The sequence below is a fragment of the Asterias amurensis genome, chromosome 9, assembly GCF_032118995.1.
Source record: "Asterias amurensis chromosome 9, ASM3211899v1".
Classification (NCBI taxonomy): Eukaryota; Metazoa; Echinodermata; class Asteroidea; order Forcipulatida; family Asteriidae; genus Asterias; species Asterias amurensis.
In genome coordinates this window covers 3,666,977-3,693,813 of record NC_092656.1, presented here as the reverse complement: position 1 = coordinate 3,693,813, position 26,837 = coordinate 3,666,977, and the positions used below count along the sequence as shown (strand labels likewise).

Below are 26,837 nucleotides of genomic sequence, written 5' to 3'. Positions count from 1 at the left end.
TCCCAGGCCATCCAATTTCAACTGTATGCATTGCCATTGGACACTTTCGGTAAACAGTGATGTCCAAGGCCCACACTTCGTGTATCACAACTTATATATAAATGACCTGAGAAAACTTAGGCTCAATCGGTCATCGGAGTCGGGAGAAAATAACGGGAAAACCCACCCTTGTTTCCGCACGTTTCGCCGTGTCATGACATGTGTTTACTATAAATCCGTAGTTCTCGTTGTCGAGAACTGATAATTGTTTTAATGTTGTCTCAAAAAGTAAAGCATTTCATGGAATAATATTTCAAGAGGAGTCTTTTACCATTAACTTCTGTAAAACCTAAAGGTAATTTGTAAATCTGTGAACTTTTATTTTGTTTTCTGTTCCAAAAGTGTATAATGGCTTTAAACTGAGGACCGAAGTAGCCTGACCTGCCAGAGTCAAACAGTTTGAGTTACCGTATACGGTGTTGGATTTTGTTCGAGTGAGAATATGAAAACAATCTCTAAAGAGAAGTTTAGGTTCCATGTGTCATCATGACCCCATTTTAACCATCGTCTAAACAAACACAAACAAACCAAACCAAACATATATTCCAAACAACACAGGACAACGACATGCCCTTGACCTCCGTGAAGCACTGAATATTACTGAATGACCATGCGCTGATGTAGGACGACAAACTCACAAGCTGATACCCTCGTTTTTTTGTGTAGAGGTTATGTGTACAAAGTGAACTCAAACATCCACGCGTGTATGCATTTTACATTAAGTGGGTAGTTCATATGAAAAAAGAGAGGCTATAGGCACCTTTGAGTTTGAGGGATCACAGAATTTGCAGTTAATGGTGAACCATATTACCAGAAAGGAACATCATACCAGCAACCTTTGAAACATGGGCAAAGTGACGAAGTTGGAGATAACGTTCGCCAATGACGTGAATGTGTTCCCTCTTGGTGACACGATTAAAGGAGAGGTTGTTGTGGAGGTATCGGACGAGAAAGACAGAGGATTAAATAAAGTGAAAGGTAAAAATCTAGTCATAAATGAAATACTAACACCAAATGGGATTTGATTTGAGGCATTGCATGGTGATGTATCAATATATCTGTTGGTTTGCGGTAGCCTATACCAAGCATGCGCCTTCTTATTTTCAAATCAAAGAAATCAACAGGGCCACTATTTTCACTTCATTTCGTATGAAAAGGTACAAAGTTCGAATCCCGCATCGAACTGTTTGGTTCAGAAGATTAGATACATCATGGAGGTAGTTTCAAAACATTAAAATTATAAACCCACATGAACTTACACATGGTTTAACCACCTGCCGTCGATTTCACAAAGAGTTAGGACTCGTCTTATCTCGAGTTAGGACGAGTAACTCTTCCTAACTTAGGATCATTCTTAAGGTCTGCATGCTATAGTGCAGGGTTGGGACTCGTCCTAAGTCCTAAGATTAGTCTTAAGTTGAAAGAGTTTTGTGAAATCGACGGAGTTTTGTGAAATCAATACAAGTTGTATTGCTCAATAGCCTTTTTTTGGTGTGGTTGCAAAAACTGAATACACAGAACTGTGGTGTAACTCACTATTCATTAAAATCGACTGGTATAGACATCGTGTACCATGCTCACTGCAGCGCGGTGTTCATAACCTTGAAGAACTGAATGTTATTGTTGTCGTTCAAAGCCACTGCCATTTTATAGCTTCATGTTCCACACAATGGCTCGAGTGGCAACATTGGGCCCCGTACAATGCATACTCAGTCTTCACTATACTGATATGGCAGACAGCGAACATGACAAATATGGCCAGTTCGGCATAGGTTTAATAACAGTGGTTTCATTTTTATTTTCTGGCCCGCCATGACAAACTATCGATTGCTGCCACGCCCATTACAGCCATGGAGCTCCATGGTTTACAATTTTAGCCAAATCTTTATATAGAGGTCCATGACAAAGTGTTACCTAGGTCTTTCCTTTCCAACGTCCCCGACATCAGCTGCTAGTTTTGTCACCCGTGGTTCCATGCCTTCATTTACTGTATACAAGTTACAGCAGTAATTATTATTTGACCAACAATGCCATGATTAAATGAATACCCATTTACTGATAAATAAAACTTACTACTCAAAAGAAAGGGTAGACTTGCATACCTTTTACAGAAGGTCGTAAGGTTTTGGTTAAAAATGCAAAACGGAATACCACGGGAGTACCAAGTCAGTTTCACCATATAGAGGAAGGTTTCACCTATAGGCAATACAAAATGGTGGCCGATGTTTGTTAAAACAAAATCAATCACTTACGATAATCTAATTGGTTTCCGCCATTTTCGAAGTCTGCTTCACCGTACAATGGATGCACCATGCAAACACAATTATATCACTCATCAATCAATGCTAAAACTGTTTTAAAAGGCACTGGACACTATTGGTAATTACTCAAGTAATTGTTTAGCATATAAACAATTACTTGAACGAGCAAAATGGTGCCGTTGATAGTATAAAACTGCGAGAAACGGCTCCCTCAAGTAACATAGTTTTTGAGACAGAGATAATTTCCCACCTTAATGATAAAAAAGACTTATGCTGAAGCATTTTATTATGCAATTGAAAGCGCATAAATTTATGCAACAATGATGTTCTTTTTCTTTCATTATTCTCTCGCAACTTAAAAGACCAATTGAGTCAAAACTTTCACAGATTTGTCATTTTATGTATAAAATACTGTGATACACCAAGTGAGAATACTGGTCTTTGCAATAGTTACCAAAGCTACCATTACATGTCCTTTGTCCGTACTCAACACTTGACCTTTAACTAATACAGACGTGAAATATATGACTTTAAAATACCAATATGATATGGAACCCATTGACAGTTAAAACTAGCCAGGGCCGCCCTGGCATAAGATTGTCCTCGGAATCATCTAAAATGCAAAATGTTTGCCACGCCAGTTTACATATTTATTTTTATACGAAGGACTTCCATACAAAATGGTGGCTAATGTAAACAAAAACGAAAGTAGCTGGGTGGCGATGTTTGATTTCTGTGTGCATTGTCGTTCTATACCGATTCAGAAAAACCAGGTTAACATTTGAGGCAATTCTAAAATCTGAATGCAGACGGGTGGCCCGATTCGCCTGGCCTCGTTCCACAACATAATATCATTATTGGTTGCGCCATTTTTGAAGTCGACTTCTAATTCAATGAGTGTGATTGGGTGCACCAATATTACTCAATGTTAAAAATTGTCTTTAGTTACCAAATGTTTTAAAATCTCTGAACCTCTGAAATCAATGACAAATTTTTACCAACAATGTATTACTATAGTTCTGCTTTCTTTTTAATTTTTTGGGGCCAGGTAAATTGTTGAATTTTTTAGCCAAGCCTAATAATAAAACAATCAAAATTAAAAGGTAAAGTTGAACAATAGGTTATTTGTTTGGTCCTGACTTGACCATGATTAGTATTAGCACCCATCACAGTGTTTAGCACCCGCAACTATGCGTTGTTTGTGTGTTTCAATTGCAGGTATTTGGGTGCAGTTCAAAGGCGAAGCCAAGAACAAATGGAAAGAAGAGACCGAAATCAGTGTTGGTGATGTTGACGTCAGTTATACTACTAAAAATAAAGCCAAGGAGGAATATTTCGACTCAGTTAAAGTCTTATTTGGAGCAGGTATAAAGCTAGACTGGTTCCCTGTGTTTATCCGTAATGATTGAAGACCATGTACTGGTCTTATCGGCCCAATGATTTCATTGGATACAATAGTGTTTTTTGTATATTTTAAAGCCATTGGGCCCTTTCGGTAAACAGTGTTGTCCAAGGCCCACACTTTGTGTACCACAACTTCTATATCAAATAACAAACCTGTGAAAATTTAGGCTCAACCGGTCACCGGAGTCGGGAGAAAACAACGCTTGTTTCCGCGCGTTTCGCCGTGTCATGACATGATTGTGTTTAAAATAAATCCGTAATTCTCGTTAACGAGAATTTATATTGTTTTGCTGTTTTCTCAAAAAGTAAAGCATTTCATGGAATAATATTTCAAGAGAAGTCTTTCACCATAAACTTCTGTAAACCATGTAAGTTATGTGTAAATCTGTGAACTTTTATTTTTTCTGAACCGAAAGGGTCCAATGGCTTTAATGGGAAATACTCAGAAGGTTCAATGTTTGTTTATTAATCAAAAGGGAGACATTATCACTCAAGAACGATCAGTTTACAAAATACAACTTAAAGGAAAGGTAAACTTAAAAAAAATTATGAAAACAAACGATGACATATTGCACGAGGGATCCATCCACGTCGCTTGTAAAGACACTGAACACCTTTGGAAATTGTCAAAGACCAGTCTTTCCACTTGGTGTATCTCGAAATTGAACTCAATTGGGCGTCGAAGTTGCGAGATAGTAATAGAAGAAAAAAAAATTGTTGCACAAGGTGTGTGCTTTCAGATGCTTGTGCATGCATGGGTCCCGAATTTAGGTCTAGTATTATTTGAGCGAGAAACTACTTCTTTCTCGAAAACACATGACTTCCGAGGGGGCCGTTTCGCACAATGTGTCTATACTAATCAACAGCTCTCCGTTGCTTTACAAGTAAGTGTTTTATGCTAACAATTCGAGTAATTACCAATAGTGTCCACTGCCTTTAAAAACATCTCCAGTATTCATCATCCACCATAGGAGAAGACGATCCTGTCATCAAGGATTTGGAAATCCCACCAGGCACCCACACCTACCCATTCGAGTATGAGGTACCCTACGCGTCTATGCCAGCCCCCTTCGAAGGCAAATATGGGTACGTCAAGTACACCGTGGAGGCGACAGTCTCCCTGGAGAGAGCGATTGCCAACACTTTACACACGGAGGTTAAGCAGTTCAGCATGTTCGGACAGGAGCTGGATCTGAACGTCTTACCCGGAATGGAGGTTTGTTATATATGGTGGGGAATTATACAAGCATAAAGACCCTTTGCACTATTGTCAAAGACCATGTCTCCTCACTTGGTGTATCTCAACATTATGCATACAATGAAAAACCTGTGAAAATTTGAGCTCAATTGGTCGTCGAAGTTGCGAGAGAATAATGGAAGAAAAACATCATTGTCGCACAAGTTGTTTGCCTTTAAGTGCCTCGAATTCGAGTCCTCACCTGAGGCCTCGAATTCAATTCAATTAATAAGTTAGTCTTGGTCCCAAGACCATTGGTGTTGCGCGGTCACACACAACCAACGTTCCGATTATGCACGGCAAAAACTGTCCACGCTTGTAATGAACGAACGCTAGCGGGCGCTCTGTTTCTCTGATTTAGATCTCACCATGGTGAGCACAGGACATAGTGAGATCCGTAAATCAGAGAAACAGCGCCCGCTAGCGTTCGTTCATTACAAGCGTGGACAGTTTTTGCCGTGCATAATCGGAACGTTGGTTGTGTGTGACCGCGCAACACCAATGGTCTTGGAACCAAGACTATTAATAAGTGAGAAATTACTTCTTTCTGAAAAACTACGTTACAGTGAGACGTTTCTCACAATGTTTTATACTATCAACATGCCAAAAAATATTTTGAGTAGTTACCAATATTGTCCAGTGCCTTAAAATGAAGACTAGCCTTCACAGTTGGTGTATCTCAAACTATGCATAAAATAACAAACCTGTGAAATTTTGAGCTCAATCTGTCATCGAACTTGCGAGAAAAAAATGAAAGAAAAAACACCCTTGTCACACGAAATTGTGTGCGTTTAGATGGTTAATTTCGAGACATCAAGTTCTAAGTCTGAGGTCTCGAAATCAAATTCGTGGAAAATTACTTCTTTCTCGAAAACTATGGCACTTCAGAGAGAGCTGTTTCTCACAATGTTTTATACCATCAACCTCTCCCCATTACTCGTCACCAAGAAAGGTTTCATGCTAATAGTTATTTTGCGTAATTACCAATAGTGTCCACTGCCTTTATTAACAAAAGTGTTGTTTTGTTCAGTGGAAAAACCTCTTGAAATATCCGCTCATTCGTTCTCTACACAAAACTGAAAATCGCAACCAAAGATTGTTTTAAAATTTATTCGGACTGAAAACGGTATGATTGTGTGTCACCACAGACCCCGGTGAAAAAAGAGGAGCAGATTACAAACTGTTGTGGTTGTGGATCGACAGTGGAAATGACCATTACTGTTGGGCTACCCAAGCAAGGATACGTCCCCGGTGAGCCAATCTACTTCAACGGTCAAATTGATAACCTCGATAAAGACGAACGCCAGGGTCTGAAAGCTAAACTCGTACAGGTTTGCGCAAGTTTGTTGTTGTTGTTGGTTGGTGTTGTTGTTGGTTTCTGTTTGTTTGTCCTTGTCTGTTTGTCGTCGTCGTCGTTGTTGCTGTTGTTGTTGTTGTTGTTGACACTCCTGTTAATTTGGCTATATTTTATACTGAAAAAATTTGGGACTTTTCGCTATTAGACGGCAGCAGATTAGGTGCCAGGTAAATCTATTGTTCTAAATGCGCAAGCTGGGACCTACGTGAACACTGGAAATTTACGGACCAGTGCAGTCTGCTGCCATCTAAATTATTCCAAATTCCAACATCTCACTCCAGAGTTATTTACTTCGAGTTTCAAACAAAAAACTATTTTATGTTTTTATAGAAGGTGAAATTTCGTACCTCGGGTGACACCCAAGAAGAAGAGGGTACGGTGGCGAAAACAGCAGATAAAATCGAGTGTCCTAAAGGCAGGGTGACAGACTATAAATTTGGACCGCTGTTAATCCCTGCTGTGCCGCCATCGGGCCTCCCTGGTTGCGACATCATCGGTATCACATATTACATTCAGGCAAGTAATTATAGGAGTTGAATGTGTAAAGACACCTGACACTTTTTTTATCACTCAAAATATATTTAATTGGTAATGAGCCGTGAAGAGCTGCTCGGAAAAAAAACATTGTGAGAAACAGCTCCCTTGGAGGTAACGTATAGTTTTGGAGAAAGAAGTAATTTCTCACTTTCAGGCACTGAAGCCTTGTTTATCGATGAGAGCACATTGACAGCAAAATTGTGTTTTTTTCTGACGTTAGACGATTGGACTGAAAAGGACTCATACGGGCTTGGGACTTCAGTCGAGTCTAACTTGACACTATTATAGGCCCGTTATAGCGGCGAGGCATTTTGGGGGAAAATGTAAATTTGTACATTATATTAATCACAATATTTGCAGAATAATTGTAAAAGAAAGATTGGTTTTAACTATTGATCGGTCAAATCAAGGGAAGAGCACTTACACAAACATTTCTTGATGATACTTTGTATTTCCTTGTTTTCCACGGAGGAAATTATTCATTCAAACTTTAAACCACTCATCGTCGCTTTACAAAATTAATATTTTTAGAAATACGGGGACTGTTTTTCCCCAATAGGTTAGCAACGAAGGTTGCGACTTTACGATGGAGTTTCCGATAACGATTGGCACCGTACCTCTTCGTCGCAGTAGCCCCGTGAAAAGCGACGAGGTCACGGTAACGAGCAGTGAAGAGCTCCCAAAAGACAACGGAGGAGTAGTATACGGTAAAACAGAAATGTTATTATGCGTTTTATTCTTGCGGCTATACTTCTCCAACCAAAATTTTTTGTTTGTGATTAACAAACTTGCACAACACAATTATCTCCTTTTAACAATGAGAAGTCAACACAATGGGCCGGATAAATAAAAACTAGCAATTACTTATCAAGTTAAAGGTTCAGCATTAGCAAGAAGACTGAAAAGTAAAAGATCAGGCATGAACATTTTGCTCGCGGGATTACCTTTCACTTATAGACATATAAATAAAAACGACATTTTACTAACATACTGTAGCAATTACTTGTATTTTTACAAGCTACTGCATGAGGAGCTTGAGATTTTACTTGAACAACAGTGTTGCATATATGGCTCGGTATCGGGTCAGTATTAAAGTGTTATTTTTCCCTTGGTCTAATGATCCAACGATAAATGTTACTTATAAATTTGTTGTGTACTTTAATTGCTCTAAAAGAACCAATCTCTGGAGCGCTGGCGTGGAGAGGCTGGCTGTTTCCTCATCATAGCCACTGCCGCCATCAAAAACTTGAATAAGTGGAAACTGCCCCGCCTGCATTTCAGTTAGTCGCTATTGATCAGCGAGTCCATGCCTCTATTGTTATACTCCTGAATACCCCGCTATTGTGCTTTTCTCTGACCATTTACTAATCCGTTCAAGTAAATGGTGTTTTTCCAGTAAAAGGTTATTTATAGAGATTTTAGCAAATTCTCATGCCTGATCTTAAACTTGTCGACATTTTGTTAATGCTGGCCTTTACACGGCCCAGTATCTTGTGAAACTATCAGGTAATAGTAAAATTTCGGTTTTATTTACATCTCAATAAGAAGAGTCCCTCAAGCATTGATTTTACCTACTAGTTCGACCAATTACTAGCAATATTAAGGCTTACTTTTATTTATAAGGATTTAAGTAAAAGACTAGTAAAAGCAAATGCTAGTTTTTCTTTATCTGGCCCAATGTCCAAGCATACAATGGTGCCCAATACAGTATTGTCTTTACTTGTAACAATGCCAAAGCAGTTTTAGCTTACAATATTGAAAATGATGATGTCGTTATTTTTTTTACAATGTTCTAAATTCAAAGAGGGTGCTTCAATTAGTCCAGAGTGAGACTGGTCCCTGACTTCATTCGCAAGGATAGTCCTAAAGACATGTACTGGTTTTACAGAACCTGTAGTTTCATTGAGGATTCAATATTGCATTGGATACATGTGCAGTCACACGTACGCTTTCCATTGATTGATACGGGATGGTGTTTTTGGTGCACTTTCGCATGCAGTGTTTGTGTGAAATGAATGTAGGTGAAGGGTGATACTGGACGGGGATTAAAGTAGGCTAGAGTCAGACCTCTGGCGCAATTCACGAGCCTCGAAGTGTGACGTCTCATCAGATGTTCAGACTACAGAGTATATTGCATTATTTATGTAACCTCGTTCCCATTAGTGTATGATCTTGCCGCGCCCTTTCCACAGAATGCCTTGCTCGATCATAAACGTGGATTTTTCCCCCTTTTTTCTTTTCTTGTAGATGCCTTTGTTGCTGATGATGAAACGCCTTCGATGAGCTTCAAGGAGCCTAATTACTTAAAATCGGATGATTTTCTACCTAGCTATCGGTATTTTCATTTTCTGGTTGATACACTTCCAGAGCCCCAAAAATGAGACATGAAAAGGTCTCCACCGCGGGATAACAAGTAGACTTTTAGGGTATGAGTGGTCATTTAGAATAGTCAACGTTTAAAAAACAATTCCCCTCGAAAACACTTTAACCTGGCTATTAGCTGGCAAGATTATCATTATTCCTGACTAAATTACAAAGTATTTTGTTTGAGCCAGGAAGAATGGAGACATTGTATCATAAATATCCGGTTTCATTATTTGAGACAGTGTATGGATTATATTAAGTATATTATTGTTTATATTTGAAATATTTTTTCTTTTTTTTTGAACAGACTAACTTTGGGCCGAATTTAATTGAGCAGAAAAATATTTTCTCATATTTTTCTGCCAGCAAAAATGACCCAGGATACCAGTCATAACATAATTGTACATGTGACATGATATTGGCTGGTAACCCTATTCTTATGAGCATCTAGCTAAGCTTCTTATTGTGCTTATATGGGAATGGGCACAGTAGAAATGTCTAGCTACGCAGATGTGGAGTCCCTAAACGGACATAAAAACAAATTAAAATGTGTTTTAAAGCCATGTGAGCAAACTGAAATATTTATCTAGCACCTGACATGCCTTTTTGAAAGAAACAAAACATCATGTGATGTTATAAAATCATCAATTAGTCTCGAGTTTTTGAATAACTTAGAAAATCTACTCCGCTGTGGTTGTGAAAATAATCTTTACTAGCGGGACCCCGCTAGATGATGAAAATCCTTTTTCACAAATATTTCGAAATGTAATGTGGGTGAGGGTGTTATACGCCTCTCTTAATATGTATGACGTCATAATTCTAACCCCAAATGAGGCTATGACGCACATCCGCCACTACTTGCAGTGGCTGCGCCCACAGCCTCGTTTTGGGTTAGACGACGTACCTCAGCACATATATTAAGAGAGACGTATTCGGAGGGACACAGGTTATAATAACTTTGTATAATTGGACTGGGAATTGTATTTAAAATGATAAAGGATGTTAAGCTTTAAAGATTCATATAACATTAATAAGATTTCTATACTTTTATTATTTGGGTTGTTTTCTTTGATTCTTTTTTTGGTCCTTTTCTTTTTTGTCTCAAGAAAAAAGTTATATCAGTGTTTTGCCATTTGTTTTGCTCTTTATCCATGCCCTTTAAACTAATTTTATGTATACTTATTTCGACTTGTTTGTTGATGTTTTGGTGTATAGTTTTGGTAACTCTCAATAAGGGAGCGAGTTATTGATATAATGAATGTTTCTTGAAATCGATGTTATAGGTTAGTTGAGGATGTAATTTTGTAGACCCATTATTATTATTATTATTTTTTTATTATTTTTTTTTTAGGGGGGGGGGGGTTGTCTCTTCATTGTGACCCAATCCACAAGTGGGGCTCTTGGGGCTGGCCCGAGGTGCACTGACGTCACCACGGGAAGGCTCACGTGGTGACGTGTCTGGGTTTATTTTCTTTAAATACGCAACATCGGGGTCGACCCAGGGAAGCCAAACGAACGCAACCAAAATAGATATACTATATTGTATCTGTGTCATCAAATAACAAACTTCTTCAATATGAAATATTATGTTTTGTTATAAAATTACTTACTTCTTTAAAGTGAAATAATCTGTTGTTATAAAATAACATACCTTTTCAAAGTGAAATAATGTGGTGGGTTATAAAATAACTTACTTCTTTAAAGTGGAATAGTCTGTTGTGTTATAAACTAACTTACTCCTTGAAAGTGAAATAATCTGTTGTGTTATAAAATAACTTACTTCTTTAAAGTGGAATAATCTGTTGTGGTATAAAATAACTTCTTCAAGTAATCAATGCTTTGTTGATACAAGTTACGTGAAGGACAATAATAAAACAGCTGGAGACTTACTTTATATTGTCCCGATGTCAAAAATAATCGCAAGGTGTATCATGAGTGATTTTTCCGACTTCCAGTGCGCTTCATGCACTGGAATTTGCACATTGAGAACGATCTACGGATGTGCACAATCTTAAGATTGCGCAGAATTTTGCACAATGCAGAGATGTGCCGTATCCATATTGGCAGTTACAGCTACGGCTACGACTTGTGCTAAGCGTGTTGCCAAGGACATCCTGTATACCTGAACGCATGATGGCGCAGAGATATAGCCGTAGCCGGACACGGCCTGAGCTGCCGCGCAATATTGTGAAAACATGTAGGTGATCAACAGATATTTTGTTTCTTAAATTTCTGGTTTTGACTGGAGGGCGGTCAAATCGTAGCCACGATGTACATATATATTTTTTACCAAGTTTTCTTGATGTATGTTATACAAAAAAGGGTTCTCTCGATGTTCTTTCGATGCTTTGTCAATGGCGCATTAATGTGTAAATTAATACCATGCTTAAAATGTTGGCTGCGCTTAGACGAATGAGAGAAAACAGGAAGTGCCGAGTGGGAAACAGGCGGGACAGGAATGAGTAAAAAAAAAAGGGGGGGGGGGTAAAAGTGCCTGGACTTTTAACATCTACACTGCATAACTTCTTTGATTTTCTTGTTTACTTTTACACCTTATTGTATCAATTATATTTTGTTATAAATGTTTTGTGTTCATTGTGAAAGCTATGCCAATAAACATTACAGTGCCTTAAAACATTGGATTATATTGAATGGGTCGGTACGAGGGTTGACTGTGTGTTGTGTCCATGCATACACCAAATGAAAGTTCATAATAGGCTTTTATGGTATATCATTGAAAACCATACTAGTATATTACAGGTTTATTTGATAACAATTCTTCATTGTTCAACCCAAGCTATTCAAGTTTACCCAGTGAATTTCCCTTGTGTCTTTTTAATGTTAACAAATTAAAAACACTAAAAACGATTTTAAGTTTCGACATATACAATTATACGACGACTAGAACCTAAATAACTGGATAAATGTTTCCAGTGCTGTTAGACTTGATGACAAGTCGTTAGCGTTGCCCCAAACACACGTTCTGCCGTTCATGCAAACTCAGTGCGATTATCATTCATGCAACGGTCATAAGTAGCGCGTGGCAAGGTTTGCCACCGACTCGCACACATACTGGGATCGAGAATGCGTGTACCGTCCCCGTAGCCACATCGCGCTGAACAATTACCGACTTGATTTCAAGACTAGTGCTGTCAACAAAGCAACATAGCCCTAAATTTTGGCAGTCTATAAATAATAAAAGACACTATTTAACAACGTTGTAATAGATACTTGCTTAGTAGCTTTTTATTGTTTGGTAGATCAACCATCTTGCAGTGCCAAGTGACCAGTTAGGTTCACCAGTATTCTGTTGAAAATCTTTACAACATAAATAAATGTTCGTTTCTGCTTTATATATTTTTAATAAGTATGTTTTAATATAACCCAAGATACAGCACAAAACACTCTTGACAAAAATGTTACTTTGTTTGTGATAAATTTTGTGAAAACAAAACAAATTCAGATTTAAAAACTGGAATTCAGATTTGATTTTTAAAGTAGATGAAGCAGTGGCAATGTTCTGAAACATATAACGTTGGTACAAATTATTTGTGTGACCAATGCTGCATCAAGCGGGTTGCGATGACATCTGAACACACCCAACTTACACTGTTAACGCCTTTTTTCCAATCATGGTTTTATTGATTGTCGATTAAAAATTTACTTTGGCATCAGTTTTTTTTTTTAAGGATTCATTCATTTTAATGCACAAGTTTTACAAACAAGTTTACTGCTGAATGACTTTTGAAACACTAGGTGGCAGCAGACTTACCAGGTAATTCCATTGTTCTTGGTAATGTGAGCATGCTCAGAACTACGTTAACAATGGAAAGTTACCTGCAAGTCTGCTTCCACCACGCTTTTAAAATCACGCATCGACTGTCAAGTTTGAAAATGATTCAGAAACCCCTACTAGTACAGACTTATATCTTTATACAATACAGTTCTCAAATCACACCCTATTAAACTTACCCCGAGTGGTTTAATCATATTATACCAGCATTCTCGCTGAATAAAATGGTGGAACCCGATAAATTTCGCAAGATGTACCAGACATAATTATCATTTCGCAGTTAAGATCTTTCACCGCACAAAATTAGATTAACACTACCCTTTACTAAGAGTCTTTAAACGCAACTTAAAATTGACTTTACCCTTAATTTTATTGATTATGTTTAATTAAGGCCGAGGCAGCTCATTTTAAATTTCAAGAGAAAAAAAAAGAAGAAGGTATTTTGATGAATTTTATGACAAGTGTCTTCTTAAAATAAACTGATACGACAGTATTCAATATCACAGGGACAATGCATTTCTGTAAATGCTTGTTTCTTTTTTTCCATTTACAAATGTTTTTGCTGGAAGCTAGACCCGGGTTGAATTAGTCTAAAAGCTTTCCCGTGTTCGGCAAAATATAGCTTGTAATGGGTATATATTTAAATGTAATGTAATAATTAAATTACTACTTTTGTCAACTACAGTTGAAATGAGCGAGTGTCACTAAAGCAGGGTTTTAAACATTTGATGTAACATTATTATGCTATGACGAGTATTACACATCGTCGTTGGTTGCTCCTGCTGGATTCTGTTGATTGATTTACAATTTGTCCAAGTACTTATCCAGGGGTGGGATGCCCTCTGACATACCCTTGCGCTTGCGTGTGCTTGTGACGACCTCGCCAGGTTTGCTCTTGGGGTCAAATACGTCACCCGGCAAGATCTGCCAGTGATCGAATACGCACTGAGGGAAAGCTTGGCCACCAGTGTTGGAGCGAAGATCAGCGGTGAAACCTGCAATAGACCAGAAATAATAACCTTAATGCTCTCTTTTGACAATCACTACAATTAAACCATATTTAAAAAACTAATTGTGAAGCGCTTCGATCCTTTGGAGAGGTGCTATATAATTGTTGAAGAAAACTCTTTCAATATGTCTAAGTAATACTTCTATATGAATATATATAATACATCAGACAAAATAAACGTAAATCTTTAAAAGGATAACCCAATTAGAGTAAACTAGAGTAACCTCCACAAACCCAAACTAACTGTAGGTATTTGGGACTTTTTTGACAATCAAATTATTTCTAGCTTCAATCAGACTGCAAATACAAGATGAACACTAAACCCTTCTTTATCCTCACACAACAATGGCGTATCCCTGGGCCAGGCATACCAATCTTATCAAGTCAAAACAGAGTGGGATAGTTAGGGTAGAGGACCTTAGGCACAAACGTGTTCCATAATCGAGACTACATCTGAAAAAAAAAAACCTTTACAAAATTACATCAATAATTTATTCAGATTTTATCAATTTCATTTTTCGTAAACAAACATGTTTCACTATAATTCACATAGGGCAAATTTTCAATAAATTACAGCGATATGTCAACGCGAGAAAACCCAAAAGCTTTAACAGAATAGTAAAACAAAATCACAAAAAACAGCTAAGCACAACATAATTTTGCTTGCCAGAATAAGGTTACCAGTAACCAGCCAAACTACAATGTTGCATTTACAATATTTGACTGGTATCCTGCTTTTTCCTGCTTAGCAGAAATGTATCTAGTCATAATACTCACCAAAAGATTCATTGACGGGCAAGTTTGCCTTTACCATGAACATCGGTGTTCCGACAACCTTGCTCTCCTCGAAAACGTGACCACGTCTTCTGTTGAGTACACCATAGATACCTCCAACAGCCGACTCAGGGCACTAGATTCAATGAAATAATAATCCAAATTAAATTTTCATCAACACAAATACAAGTTAACATTCCCAACAGATAATAATAAAGACTTGCAATGTGCACATATCCACCCTGGTGGGTGTTTAAGGCACAGTAAAAAAAAAATAATTAAAAAAAAAATATTTGAACTTGCTTGTCATTCTGTCATCTTGTGGGTTAAGATACCTGCTTTTGAATAGCCAAAAGTAAGCGAGGGTCTCGGGTTAGAATCCCACCCGAGTAGTGTGCCTGAGGATTCATTTCCACAGGACTTGTGGAAATGAACATTGCACATTTGTTTCCGTCTTACATTATCACAGACCACAAAAGTCTCATTACAATCAAACTCTCGAGTCTACATCAAGCGACTCAAGAACCTTCGGTCTAGAAGCGACTCTTTAAATATAAAAAGATAACACCTACCTGAATCTCTACTAGGTACACTGGTTCCAGAATGCTTGGCTTTGCAGTTAACATACAAGCATAGAGGACACGTCGAGTGGTTGGAATGATCTGTCCACCACCACGATGGATAGCGTCAGTGTGTAGAGTCACATCGTAAATGTTGAAGCGAACACCTCGTACATTCTCGTCGCATAGAACTCCCTGAATATTTGGTAAACATAAGAAGTTTTACTATCTCACCATCGACATCTGTAACTGCTTAAGAGCTAATATGATTTTTAATACGTATTTTTAAAACCTGTCATACAAACCTGTTTATTTTACCGCCTATGTTAATAAAAACGTCTTGCCCTAAAACTTGAGAGCTAGAACATTCTGGCGACTCCTCCACCAGAACTTGCATTGAATGCTCTCGACCACTCACCCACAACACGCTATTTTATTTCTTCAATAAACAACTCAAAATAAACAATATCAATAGTAGCCATCTTCTGATCAAGTTTTCATTTATTACCTCTTTGGTTGCCCACTGGAAGCCGGCCACCACACTATCCTTGATCTCGTTCAGGTACTGCACTCCCTTTGAGCAATCCATCAAAAGGTTAGGCCCAGTTCCCTCGGGTCCGAAACACCAGATCTTTCTGGCCTCGTTCACATCGTATTCGTATTTATCAGCCAGGAAACGTGCTCTTGCTTTCACTTCCATCCGTGGGGTGATTTCATCCTGCAGATACAAAATATACACAAGAGGTCATCAAGTACACAAATTTCTCAATTCTAAGTAGGCCTACAAAGTGGATTTAGCATGCTCTACTACAGACTTGAGCCCAATTTTATAGAGCTGCTTAAAGGATTTGGGTACTTTTTCAAAATGTCCATAGATTTACATTCAACTTACAGGGTTTGAAGATAACGATAGTTGAAAGCTTCCCTTCAAATATTACTCACTGAGGTGCTGTAGTTTTTTTTAGAAATGAGTAAAACAATGTCATGAAAATACGTTTTTAAATGCTTACAAAATTTTGGTCCCTTGAGACCAAAATTATTTTCATGACATTGTTTAACTCATTTCCCAAAAACTACAGCACCTCAGCACGTAATGTTTTCAGGGAAGCTTTCTTCTACTATTTTTTCAAACTGTGTAAGTTTAGTGTAAATATGTGGACATTGTGTTTTTTTTTGTCCTACAAAAAGTATGTACACCCTTTAAGCAGAAAATATCGTTTTTATCAATTTTCTGCTAAGCAGAAATGAGCCGGATACCAGTCACAAATTGTACATGTGACATGGTACTTTGGCTGGTAACCTCACTTTTGCAAGCACACTTTGTGCTCTGGCTCGAGTATCTCTAGAAACCTTGGTCAACTTAAGTTGTGTATGGTGACAAAAAAGCTTGTTGAATCTACTAATAACTGCAAAAGTCAACTTGAAATGGGAACAGGCTTTATAACCCCAAAATGTTGATATCCTGATGGAGTATTGTCTTACATTTTCCATGTCTTCTGCAAGTCCATCTGGGAAATTTACAGCTTTCAGGAACAGACGGTTATGCTTGTTGGGCGATTTGGACAAGCACGTTCTGTCAGATTCAGTACCGACAGTTTCTCTGTATGAAACAACCGGATCAGATTTCTGGAAGAAAAGAGAAATTAGTAATTAAATAAACATTTAAGTGAATTGCGTAAACTAAAAGATGACTAAGAAAATGAAACAGTCTTAACTTCTATTCATCAATGCTCTGAAAAAAAAACAGTAAACCTTTTCCCTGTTTGAGTAACCAGGGAAGTGATAGGCTGTTGAAAAAAACTAACTACGAGTGCGAAGCCTGCTTTACATACATATAATACTTTGGTTGTGCAAGCCCTACTCTGCAAGCTGGGGGTGTTCCATATAGTTAGCCTCATTTCTTATGAATTTGATCTTAGTTATAAAATATATAAAAAAATAAATAAAAAAAATTGGGTTAAAAACAGAGAAACCACATCCCTGAGTCACTCTTGAGGCATTCCTTAATTACACAATTATGGCATCACATTTCACTCAATCCATTCATTTTCAACACACCTTGAGTGGAATACAAGCGTGATCCTCTTCAAGATCCTTGAGGCAAATCTCCAAGTGAAGTTCTCCAGCACCGGCCACGATGTGTTCTCCAGACTCCTCAATGGTACACTGTACCATGGGATCAGACTTAGCGAGACGTTTCAAGCCTTCTACAAGTTTGGGCAAATCGGCTGGGTTCTTGGCCTCTACGGCTACACGCACGACGGGACTCACTGAGAACTTCATGGTCTGCAAGGAGTTCAAGCCGTAATTAAAATTAATCAATTAATTGTCAATTTTGATTGTCCCCGTCATAAATATACAGAAATGTTTTTTCCATTGGCATATAAGAATTGAACAATTAAATAATCCAACAAAATTGCTATGAAAACCACTCATGCTCAAAAAACTCAATTTACCAGTAGCTCACAAAATATGATATTAAAGCAATTTTATGAAATCCATACAAATTGCACTAACGATCTCAAAGGATTATAAACAATTCCATACCTTGATGTTATGAGCTTTCTCATATGATGAGATGGTTCCGGTCTTGACCAAGTATTGATCCACACCAACCAGACCAACGATGTTACCACATGGGACATCCTCAATTGGTTCAGTGTAACGTCCCATCATCAAAATGGTCCTGTGGTTAAATGGAAGGTATACATTTGGTAATTACTCTTCATTTTAATGGCAGTCAAAACTTTTGGTTAGAAGCCAAAAGCAGCTTTTGATAGTATACAGCAATTTGAGGAACATTTCACTTCTAAGTAATGTGGTTACGTAAAAAGATTGTAGTTTTTATGCCCCCAAATTTGAATCTGAGAAGTGGTAACGTTTTCAGATTGTGTACTCCTAGGGAATATTCTTCCTGTTTTTGTTTTGTCTCATCACAAGCATAGTGTTCGCCAGAGGGATGTCTGGGCGTCTTTTGGACACTCCGTTTTCAACTTGGACACCCTGTTTTAACTGTAGTTTTCATGTAAATTTTATTTTTTAAGTGAACAGTTTGGACACCCTTTTTTTTAATTTCCAGCAAATTTTAACACCCTTCTACCTAGCTTAAACCCAAGTTCACAAAGTCGACCTGAGGGTACCTTTAGCTAAAACAAGGCCACGCTGTGCCAACACTATAGCCAGTCCCTTAACGTATACAGGGACGTACAAGGAGCTGTTGACAAAAAATACCCAAACTATGGGCGCAAGGCACGAAAGATTGCGAGCGAAAGCTTGTGGGGGCGAAGACTGCTTACATACATTTATCTGTGGTTTTAAAGATCATACTGTTTTTTGGGGGTGTTCCATACGGTTTTATTTTCTGATACAAGTCTTTTTTTAAAGGCAGTGGACACTATTGGTAATTGTCAAAGACTAGCCTTCACAGTTAGTGTATCTCAACATAAGCACAAAATAACAAAGCTGTGAAAATTTGAGGTCAATCGGTCATCGAACTTGCGAGATAATAATGAAAGAAAAAAATACCCTTGTCACACGAACTTCTGTGCGTTTAGATGGTTGATTTTGTGACCTCAAGTTCTAAACTTGAGGTCTCGAAATCAAAATCGTGGAAAAATACTTCTTTCTCGCAAACTATGGCACTTCAGAGGGAGCCGTTTCTCACAATGTTTTATACCATCAATCTCTCCCCATTACTCATCACCAAGAAAGGTTTTATGCCAAAAATTATTTTGAGTAATTACCAATAGTGTCCACTGCCTTTAAAGTGATATTTTGGGGGGGGGGGTGCGGGTTTAACAAAAATGTATTTCCGGTTACAAATGGAGAAATCACATACCTCTGAACACTCTTCAGGTACAGATCCTCCTTCTTTCCTGGTTGATAGTGGGGACCCATGATGCGAACCTTCTGGCCTGAGGCAACCGTACCAGCAAACACACGGCCAAAGGCATAGAAGCGACCTTTGTCTGTAGTTGGTACCATCTTGGACACGTACATCACCAATGGTCCCTTAGCATCACAGTTCTTGATAGCTACAATTCATAATAATAACGATTAAAAAGTATTACTAAATGTAACGTGGCAAATCAATCCAAATAGATGTGCAAGGCCAAGAGAGATGAATACAATAATAAATCAAGTAATCAAATTGAAAAACTTAATAAAAAACGATGACCGTATAAGGAGTGGTAAATTAACATGTACGAGCAAATAAAAATAAAATAAATAATATTAAGCACAAATTAGTAAAGCGCCCAATCCATCGAAACAAAAAACAGAATGTTCAATGACGCTTACAGAGTAACATTAAAAAAATCACTCTTTAAACACATTAAAGAAACAAGAAAGGTATAAAAATCAGTTTAAAATCAGCAAAAAATAACAAACGGAAAATGACAAGCAAATATAGAAATATGCAATGAGATATAAACAAACATCAACAAAACCAACACTCTAGAAAAATCCTAAAGGCAAGTTCTTAAGGGATCCAAAAACCAAAGGTAGTCAGGTTGGTGTAGTGGTGTCTTGCCTTGCCTTTCACCTCTGGGAACCCGGTTTGTATCCCACCGGGAGCACTATGTGGGTTGGGTTTTTCAGTCCCTACTTGACTGCTTGGGTTTTCCCCTGGAATTATTCTCTGGGGTTTTCCTCCCACATCTAAAACTTAAATTTCTTCATCATCTTCTCTTCTCGTTTGGCTTTAATGAGAGCGTTGAGAATAACGTATCAAGATCCAGATGTCAACTTACCAAGGGCACATGGGTCATCATGAGGTCCCTCGTACAACATTTCCATGCGGTATTTCTGGGAGGTAACGGGGGATGGAAGATGCATGGTTATCATCTGCAACATGGCTTCACCGGCTGGCAGCCATCTGCGCATCACATCTTTCAAGAGCGGCTTGCCTTCCTTCTCTCTCTGTTCGACAGTCAACTTGATGCTCAGTTTTTCAAGAAGCTTTGCGGTTGCTTCTTTCTTGAAACCCATGATGGCATCAAACATCTGTGCACAAAGAAACAGAAGCATATAGAGAAGGTTCCAATTACTAATAATTAATAATAATAGTGGCCATTCATAACGCGTTGTGTCCGTCTAAAAGACACTCCTGGTACGGGAGAGATGCAATTCTGCATCTACTTCTAAGCAAGTGGGCAGACCAATGAGTTCAAAAGATTTAAGCACAAAATAAGTTTTCACATAAGCCTAACTGCATTGACAATCATTTAATGTCAATAAAAAAAACGAAAATATAGTAAAATCCCCAAGTATGATCTAACTCTTACCTTGAAGATTGGGTCCAAAACAAACTGGCAGAATCCACGGACGTACCCATCACCACCAACTTTGTTCCACTTCTTCTCCTTGGCATTGTAGAACTGATCTCCCCATAGACGTTTCATCAACTTAGCTGGTTCAATCTTGAATTTGGCTGAATAGATCTCGGCAAACTGCTTGAGGGTGAAAGCCCAGCCGTGCAGACCAGAGCCAAATCCAACGGTACCTTTGCATGGGTCCACCTGAACATCAAAATCAACAAATGGTCTAGCCGTAAACACCAATTTTCCAATTCAAGGTTTGAATACACATGACAGTCTAAAAATTCTCATTCCTGATAAACTGAAATACCAACTAATATGTGATTGTAACTAAAATCACAGAGCTGTTCCGTTCTGTTGACCTTAAAAACTGAAAGTCGGGTGTGTACTTCTTGAGATATGGTCCCACCTCCAGTTCCCAGTAGTTAAGGTCAACATAAGGGCACAGTAGCCCGAGTACAATTTTTAATGCTCAAAGAATCTACGAGTGAAACAAATTTAAGAATTGGTTTTTGTAGTTCTTGAGATACGGTCCAACTTCCGGTTGACTCAGAAGTATTAAGGTCATCATGGGGTCACGGTAACCCAAAACTTATTTCCTCGAAGGTAAACATGTATTGTTTTTGATAGAGTTGTGTTTTCAATCCAACCCAATCTAGTATTTTAATCAAACCCTAATCCTACGTAAAAAAATCTTAATGTATTGGTTGTGTACAAACAGTCTGTGTACAAATCCAATGGAGTATGTAAAGTAATGGGTCGTCTACTCGGTTAGAAATCAAATGACAGCTGTTGTGGGGCGTCATGGCCGCGGTAATAAGAGCACCAAACTCAAGCTCTGGTGTTTTTGTTCAGCAGAGTGTGGGTTCGAAACCCTGCCAAACAAATTTTGTTAATATTGAAATGGCACTTGCACCTAGGACCTCCAGATAACATGCTGGCACTCTAATAACTAAGCAAACTAGCACTATGGTGGTGGTCTGCGTACTCAATATCTTCGTTCGGGGGCTGCCAGCCAGAAGCTATTCGACCTGTAACTTCCATAAGTTTAGGGAGGGATCACCTTCAAGGGGAAGAAACAATAGTTTTAAATACCATAATGTTTCCCATGGGGCCGTCTTCGTCACCATATGTGGCAACAATCACGTTAATGCTTTCCACGATGCGCTGAAACGTTTGGTACAAGTCTTCCTGCTCCAGCTGGAGCTCAAGAAGAGCTCGGTCCATCTTGTTCATGAACAGCACTGGCTTGATCCTCTCGGCAATAGCTTGACGAAGAACAGTCTCTGTCTGCACACACACACCTACAGCATCAAACAATTAGTCAATTAGAATACAGGCCTGATACTTCACGGAGGCAACGAAGGCGATTGCCTCCATGCTACTCGTCATTACCATGGTGCCCGTTGAAATTCTCCAGTAGAAATTAACAATTTCCTCGTATAGTGTCGATTAGAGTGTCGATTAGCTATCACGCCAATGTCAGACCTCAGAATTTCAGTCTTCCAAATGGTCTATCTTTTGAAGAATCTGCCATCTGGTTCTATTTAAAGGGCTGGGATGGTAAGGGTTAAAATAATGCACAGGTTGGGCTGACTTACCACTGACGCAATCTACCACGACCAGTGCACCATCAGTGACACGTAGAGCTGCAGTCACTTCAGAGGAGAAATCAACGTGACCGGGTGAATCGATCAGGTTGATCAAGAAACCATTGCCGTCCTTCTCTTGGGTAATGTATGTCATGTCGTTGTCTGACAGCTCGTAGTACAAAGAGATGGCACTGCAGATGTAGTCAAGATTTAAACAAAAATTGCTTACAACAAAAGAAATCTTGCTCAACAGAAACAGAGTTCCAATATCGTGTATACCATGTAAAAAATTTTGATTACCATAATTTCTTATATATGATGCGAGGCATTGCATGGTGAGGTATCAATATATATTTGGTTTGTGGTAACACCATCTGTGTATCTACTTGCCAGGTAGAGTATAGGCCTGGGCGAATTATTCGAATATCCGGTTAATGGCGAATAGGTTTTCCTATCCGTAACCGCGAATGCCTTTTTTTTCTTAACCGGATATCCGCATAGGGCGCGAATAGCTATTTATAAACCGGATAGTTCTGTAATTACAACCAAGTAACCGGATATTCTTTAATATCCGAATATCCGCGGACGTCGGGCGACAACTGACATGAATGTTTTGTCTGAATCCTAATGAAACTTCTATTAAGACAGCATAAAACAGCATAAATTAAGTATTTAACTATGCTCACCTCCGTGAAGAGTCAAAACAATGACATTTCTGACGTAATTTGTTCAAAGATTACAAAAGTTTTCCTTCACGTAGAGTCATCCACGATCAAAAGAAAAAGCAAATCGCCATCTTTAAATTAGATCCGGTCATTTTTATGAATGAACCGAGTGACACTGTCTAAAACTAATATCAATCCGCCCAGAAGATCTCATTCACAAACGAACAGCGCCCTCTAGCGACAAAAAAAAAAAAAAAATTATATATTTTTTTTTTTTTTTTTTTATAGCGCCCTCTAGCGGCGAAAAAAAACTATTCGAATATCCGGTTAATTTCGGATAGTTGGTCAGCGGTATCCGAATAACAAAATTTTACTATTCGCCCAGCACTAGTAGAGTATGTTCTTAGATAATTGTCTTTCTTTTTTCTACTACTGCGGAATAGATTTATCGGATGTTCGGGAGACTTCTCAGTTCTGAAAAGAACTGTCCTGTTTTTTAACTACTACCCGGGCAGAAGGTATAGAAAATTGGCTGCGACTACTAGTACTACTTTAGCTTATAGGATCGTAATTAACTGCACTACCGCGGAGTCAATTCTTGGGTTGGTCTCAACATTTCGACCAGCTTGCTCTAGTCATCTTCAGGAGACACAAATTTGTATGTAACAATTTCTTCTTTATTTTTAAGCATGACCAATAAACAATTCAGAAAGTTGTCTACTCACGTTGATTTGATGGTGATACATCTCTCTTGCTCATCTTTGCGAGTATCGGTGAAACGAGCCTCACCTGCTTTTGAGTTGGCGATAATACCAGCTTTGCTGACCAGGGAATCGGTCAGTGTAGACTTGCCATGATCGACATGGGCAATTACGGACATGTTTCGTATATTGGCCTTTTTGTCCATAATGGCCCGAATCTGGTCTATTGTAAAGTTCACCTGAGAAAATATACAAATATTACATTGTTACAAACTTGAAATAGGCCTATGAGCTCTGCCGATTGAATTCCCAAAGTTCTTTTTCGAATCACTGAGGGCAATTTGAAAATCTGGACCAGTTGAAAATACCCACTTAAGTATTTATTTCTCAAGTAAAACCAAGTAACAAAGTTCATCTTTTTGTGTCTGAAGAAAGCAACTTGGAAATGAGGGATTTCAGGTTGCTTCTTTGTTTTACTCTAATATTAAGTGAAGTTGTATATCTTCTAAATATTACAAAATTTAATTAATGAAGGACAAAATTGTTGTATCCAACTCATGCGATAGCCCGAACACGCTTTGCTTTTATCAAGGTGGCAGCAGACTGACCGTGTAAATCCATTGTTCTCGGTAGTATGCGCAAGCTCACAACTATGTACACACTGGAAATTTACCTGGTAAGTCTGCTGCCACCTAGCTTGAGTTTAATTAAGCCTTAAGGTCTTTAAAAAAATATTTGTTTCCCTAAAACTTGTTAATGAAAGTTCACATGCAATTCATCCATACAGTTTGACGCCACACCATCAAACAAAAGTTTCCATTATCCTGTGGCCCTTATTTGTTATGACACAAAACAGATAATAATTTACTCAAATTAGATGTTACTTTTTGGACATATCTGGAATGGAAAGTTTTCAAAATATTTATCACAGTTGAGTCGAGTTAAAACAAAGCGAACATCACCATTCATAAACATGATCTTACTCCACATGATCAATTGATCACGCCTTCACTAATTATAAATAAGTAAGCGACCAATTAACAATTTAAACAACAAAGTTATAACTAAACGGCAACTCCAACTAAACAATGGGCCTCCTAAAGAATAGTCCACCTTTGTCCCTTTAATGAACGGAACATTAGGTGTATTTTCTGTTCAACATGTTCAACGTGGTCAAACTCAGTATGTTCAAGTCGCCGTAAATACAGACCATTCTTCTTCAAACTGTTCAAAAATTTCAGTACCGCAGTTGTTTTATAAATTTACAACTTCTTTAAATGAATATTATGACATAATTCTGACGGTCGGTTAATTGAGTATTTTTATAATCACATATGGAAACTCTGTGTTATGTCAGATCGGATGATGTGCGATAGTGCTATGATAGAGATATGGCCGGAAACCGGCAAAAAAAGTAAACAATGGTCATTAAAAAACCGGATTTATCAGCAATATCAGCAAAGAAATATTCATAAAAATTCAAACACCGTGTTCTTCAATTCCCATTAAATAAAGATGTAGTAAGATTGAGTAAGGATGAGTACTCACCATCTTGGAATCGGGATTTTTACTCCTTGATTACAGTCCAAGATGTGTAGCAGTGACGTTCTCGTTTCGAAAAGGTCTACTCTGTCGTTTGCACATGTGTTGTGCAATTCGTACATTATAATACACGTACATACGTATGTGTGTACGTAGGTACATTGCATTTCGGGACTTGTCTGTGTGGTACGTATAAAACGTCCTTGAAAATAATGCTGTTGTAAATCCAGCAGGGGTAAAAATTTACAAAGCGCTTGTATATCGTCATAATTTTGTTTTTATTTTTTACAATAACTTAAAACAATTGGTGCACAGTAGGTCTACACGTTAATAATTTTGTGATTTGTTTTCATGTTTCATTTTTTCTTTCTTTTAAACAAATAGGCTACATTAATCAAACTGGTTCAAAGTGGCTTGACTGGTTGTGAGCAGGCCCAATTTCATAGAGCTGCTTAAGCAAAAAAATTGCTTAAGCACGAAAATAGCTCGCTTATTTTACACATGTTACTGGCAAAAATGTCCTGCCATATACATTGCTTATGATTAGTATTAAGCTGTTGTTTACTTAGCATTACAATTGAGAGGAGTCTTGGCCGGTAATCTGATTTTACTAAGCAATGAATTTTTTGCTTAAGCATTTTTTTTTTGCTTAAGCAGCTCTATGAAATTGGGCCTTGGTTAGCTGATCCAAACGGCGTATTAGCCAAAAAGTGTCATGCATTGGCTTGTTCTATGTTTTACTAATATTATGTTCACTATATCTTAAGTAACAAGCGCCGGCACGAGTGGGATAAAATTCACTATTAATAATTGTTACGGGCATAAAACTTTTAGAAAGTTTTGTGAAAGTTTAGTTTTTAGTGAGAAAGTAATTTCTCACTCAAATAATAAAAGACTTTATTATTCTCTTGCAATTTCTCCCGACCAATTGAGTCAACATGACTACCACAATTAGGCCTCATCGTCAATAAAAAAAATGTTTTTTTTCTTCTATTCATTAGCAAAGTCACTGTTGCTCATTCAAGTGATGATGGTGCGTGCCCTCGTTTTAAATTATCAGAAATGAGCAGAATTGTCCCATTACTGGGTTTGTTGCGGGTTGCAACACTAATGGTGGCATCACTGTAACGGTCTTGCAGACCAGACAAGACGTTGCCAGTCAGTGCATCACTGAAGACTAGGTGGACCGCAATCGGGGAAGTTCGGTACCTCATGGGACTGTGTTGTCGGTTTTGGATCAAGGCTGAATTGCTTGGCAGATGATGGTAACAATTTTGGCATTGTGGTCCGGGTTTCGGATACTTTCTCTTTGCTGCATGCGATGTTTCCAAAGCACGGTCCACTCTGCCACTCAAGGCTCGTCAGCTGCCGAGACCCAAGGAGAGGCCGCCTCCGGTTTAAACGAAAAAAGAGATACATTTTAAAGATCTCAGAAAAAAAATATAATGTCTTTAAAAATGTGTTGGCCGGCCATAGAAAAGGGGAAGAACCTCATCTAACAAACTGAAAGGATAAAGGCAATATACAAAAGGACGGGGAAAAACAGGTTCACCCCTTTTTTCACTTGGCCGGCCGACACATTTGTAACTTATAGAAGACAACGGGCTTGGCCTTTTTTGTTGTGTAAGATCTTAGTAATCTAGCACAAAAATGAGTCAGAGCATGGAAGTCTATCAGATCTAAG

At 38.2% G+C, this 26,837-nt stretch overlaps 2 protein-coding genes across 3 annotated transcripts; one reads left to right on the top strand and one right to left on the bottom strand.

The window, feature by feature from the left end:
* Positions 1 to 794: 794 nt before the first annotated feature.
* LOC139942185 (arrestin domain-containing protein 3-like) lies at positions 795 to 11,698 on the top strand. Of its 2 annotated transcripts, none has more exons than XM_071938952.1 (7): positions 795 to 1,017; positions 3,519 to 3,665; positions 4,676 to 4,920; positions 6,090 to 6,272; positions 6,629 to 6,814; positions 7,395 to 7,542; positions 9,083 to 11,697. In XM_071938952.1, exons 1-7 carry the CDS (start codon positions 885 to 887, stop codon positions 9,214 to 9,216), a joined length of 1,176 nt encoding a protein of 391 aa, XP_071795053.1. In that variant the 5' UTR covers positions 795 to 884; the 3' UTR covers positions 9,217 to 11,697. The 2 variants fall into 2 exon arrangements, with proteins under 2 accessions (XP_071795053.1, XP_071795054.1); XM_071938953.1 differs by having other exon boundaries at positions 888 to 1,017; positions 4,657 to 4,920; positions 9,083 to 11,698.
* A 719-nt stretch (positions 11,699 to 12,417) lies between these two features.
* Positions 12,418 to 25,287, bottom strand: LOC139942184 (elongation factor 2b-like). Its single transcript, XM_071938951.1, has 14 exons — positions 25,160 to 25,287; positions 23,636 to 23,850; positions 22,255 to 22,436; positions 21,749 to 21,957; positions 20,621 to 20,854; positions 20,087 to 20,339; positions 19,174 to 19,369; positions 17,883 to 18,021; positions 17,394 to 17,621; positions 16,818 to 16,961; positions 15,844 to 16,053; positions 15,348 to 15,530; positions 14,779 to 14,911; positions 12,418 to 13,987 (listed from the first exon to the last, which is right to left on the bottom strand). Exons 1-14 carry the CDS (start codon positions 25,160 to 25,162, stop codon positions 13,794 to 13,796), a joined length of 2,523 nt encoding a protein of 840 aa, XP_071795052.1. The 5' UTR covers positions 25,163 to 25,287; the 3' UTR covers positions 12,418 to 13,793.
* Between the last annotated feature and the right edge of the window lie 1,550 nt (positions 25,288 to 26,837).

Coding starts and splice junctions, on each gene's coding strand:
- LOC139942185 (XM_071938952.1), top strand. CDS start 885: ATGGGCAAAGTGACGAAGTTGGAGATAACGTTCGCCAATGACGTGAAT. Junction 3,666..4,675: donor TAAAGTCTTATTTGGAGCAG/GTATAAAGCTAG, acceptor CATCCACCATAG/GAGAAGACGATCCTGTCATC. Junction 6,815..7,394: donor GTATCACATATTACATTCAG/GCAAGTAATTAT, acceptor TTTCCCCAATAG/GTTAGCAACGAAGGTTGCGA.
- LOC139942184 (XM_071938951.1), bottom strand. Junction 22,437..23,635: donor TGTATCACCATCAAATCAAC/GTGAGTAGACAA, acceptor CTACATCTGCAG/TGCCATCTCTTTGTACTACG. Junction 19,370..20,086: donor TGATGACCCATGTGCCCTTG/GTAAGTTGACAT, acceptor TATGAATTGTAG/CTATCAAGAACTGTGATGCT.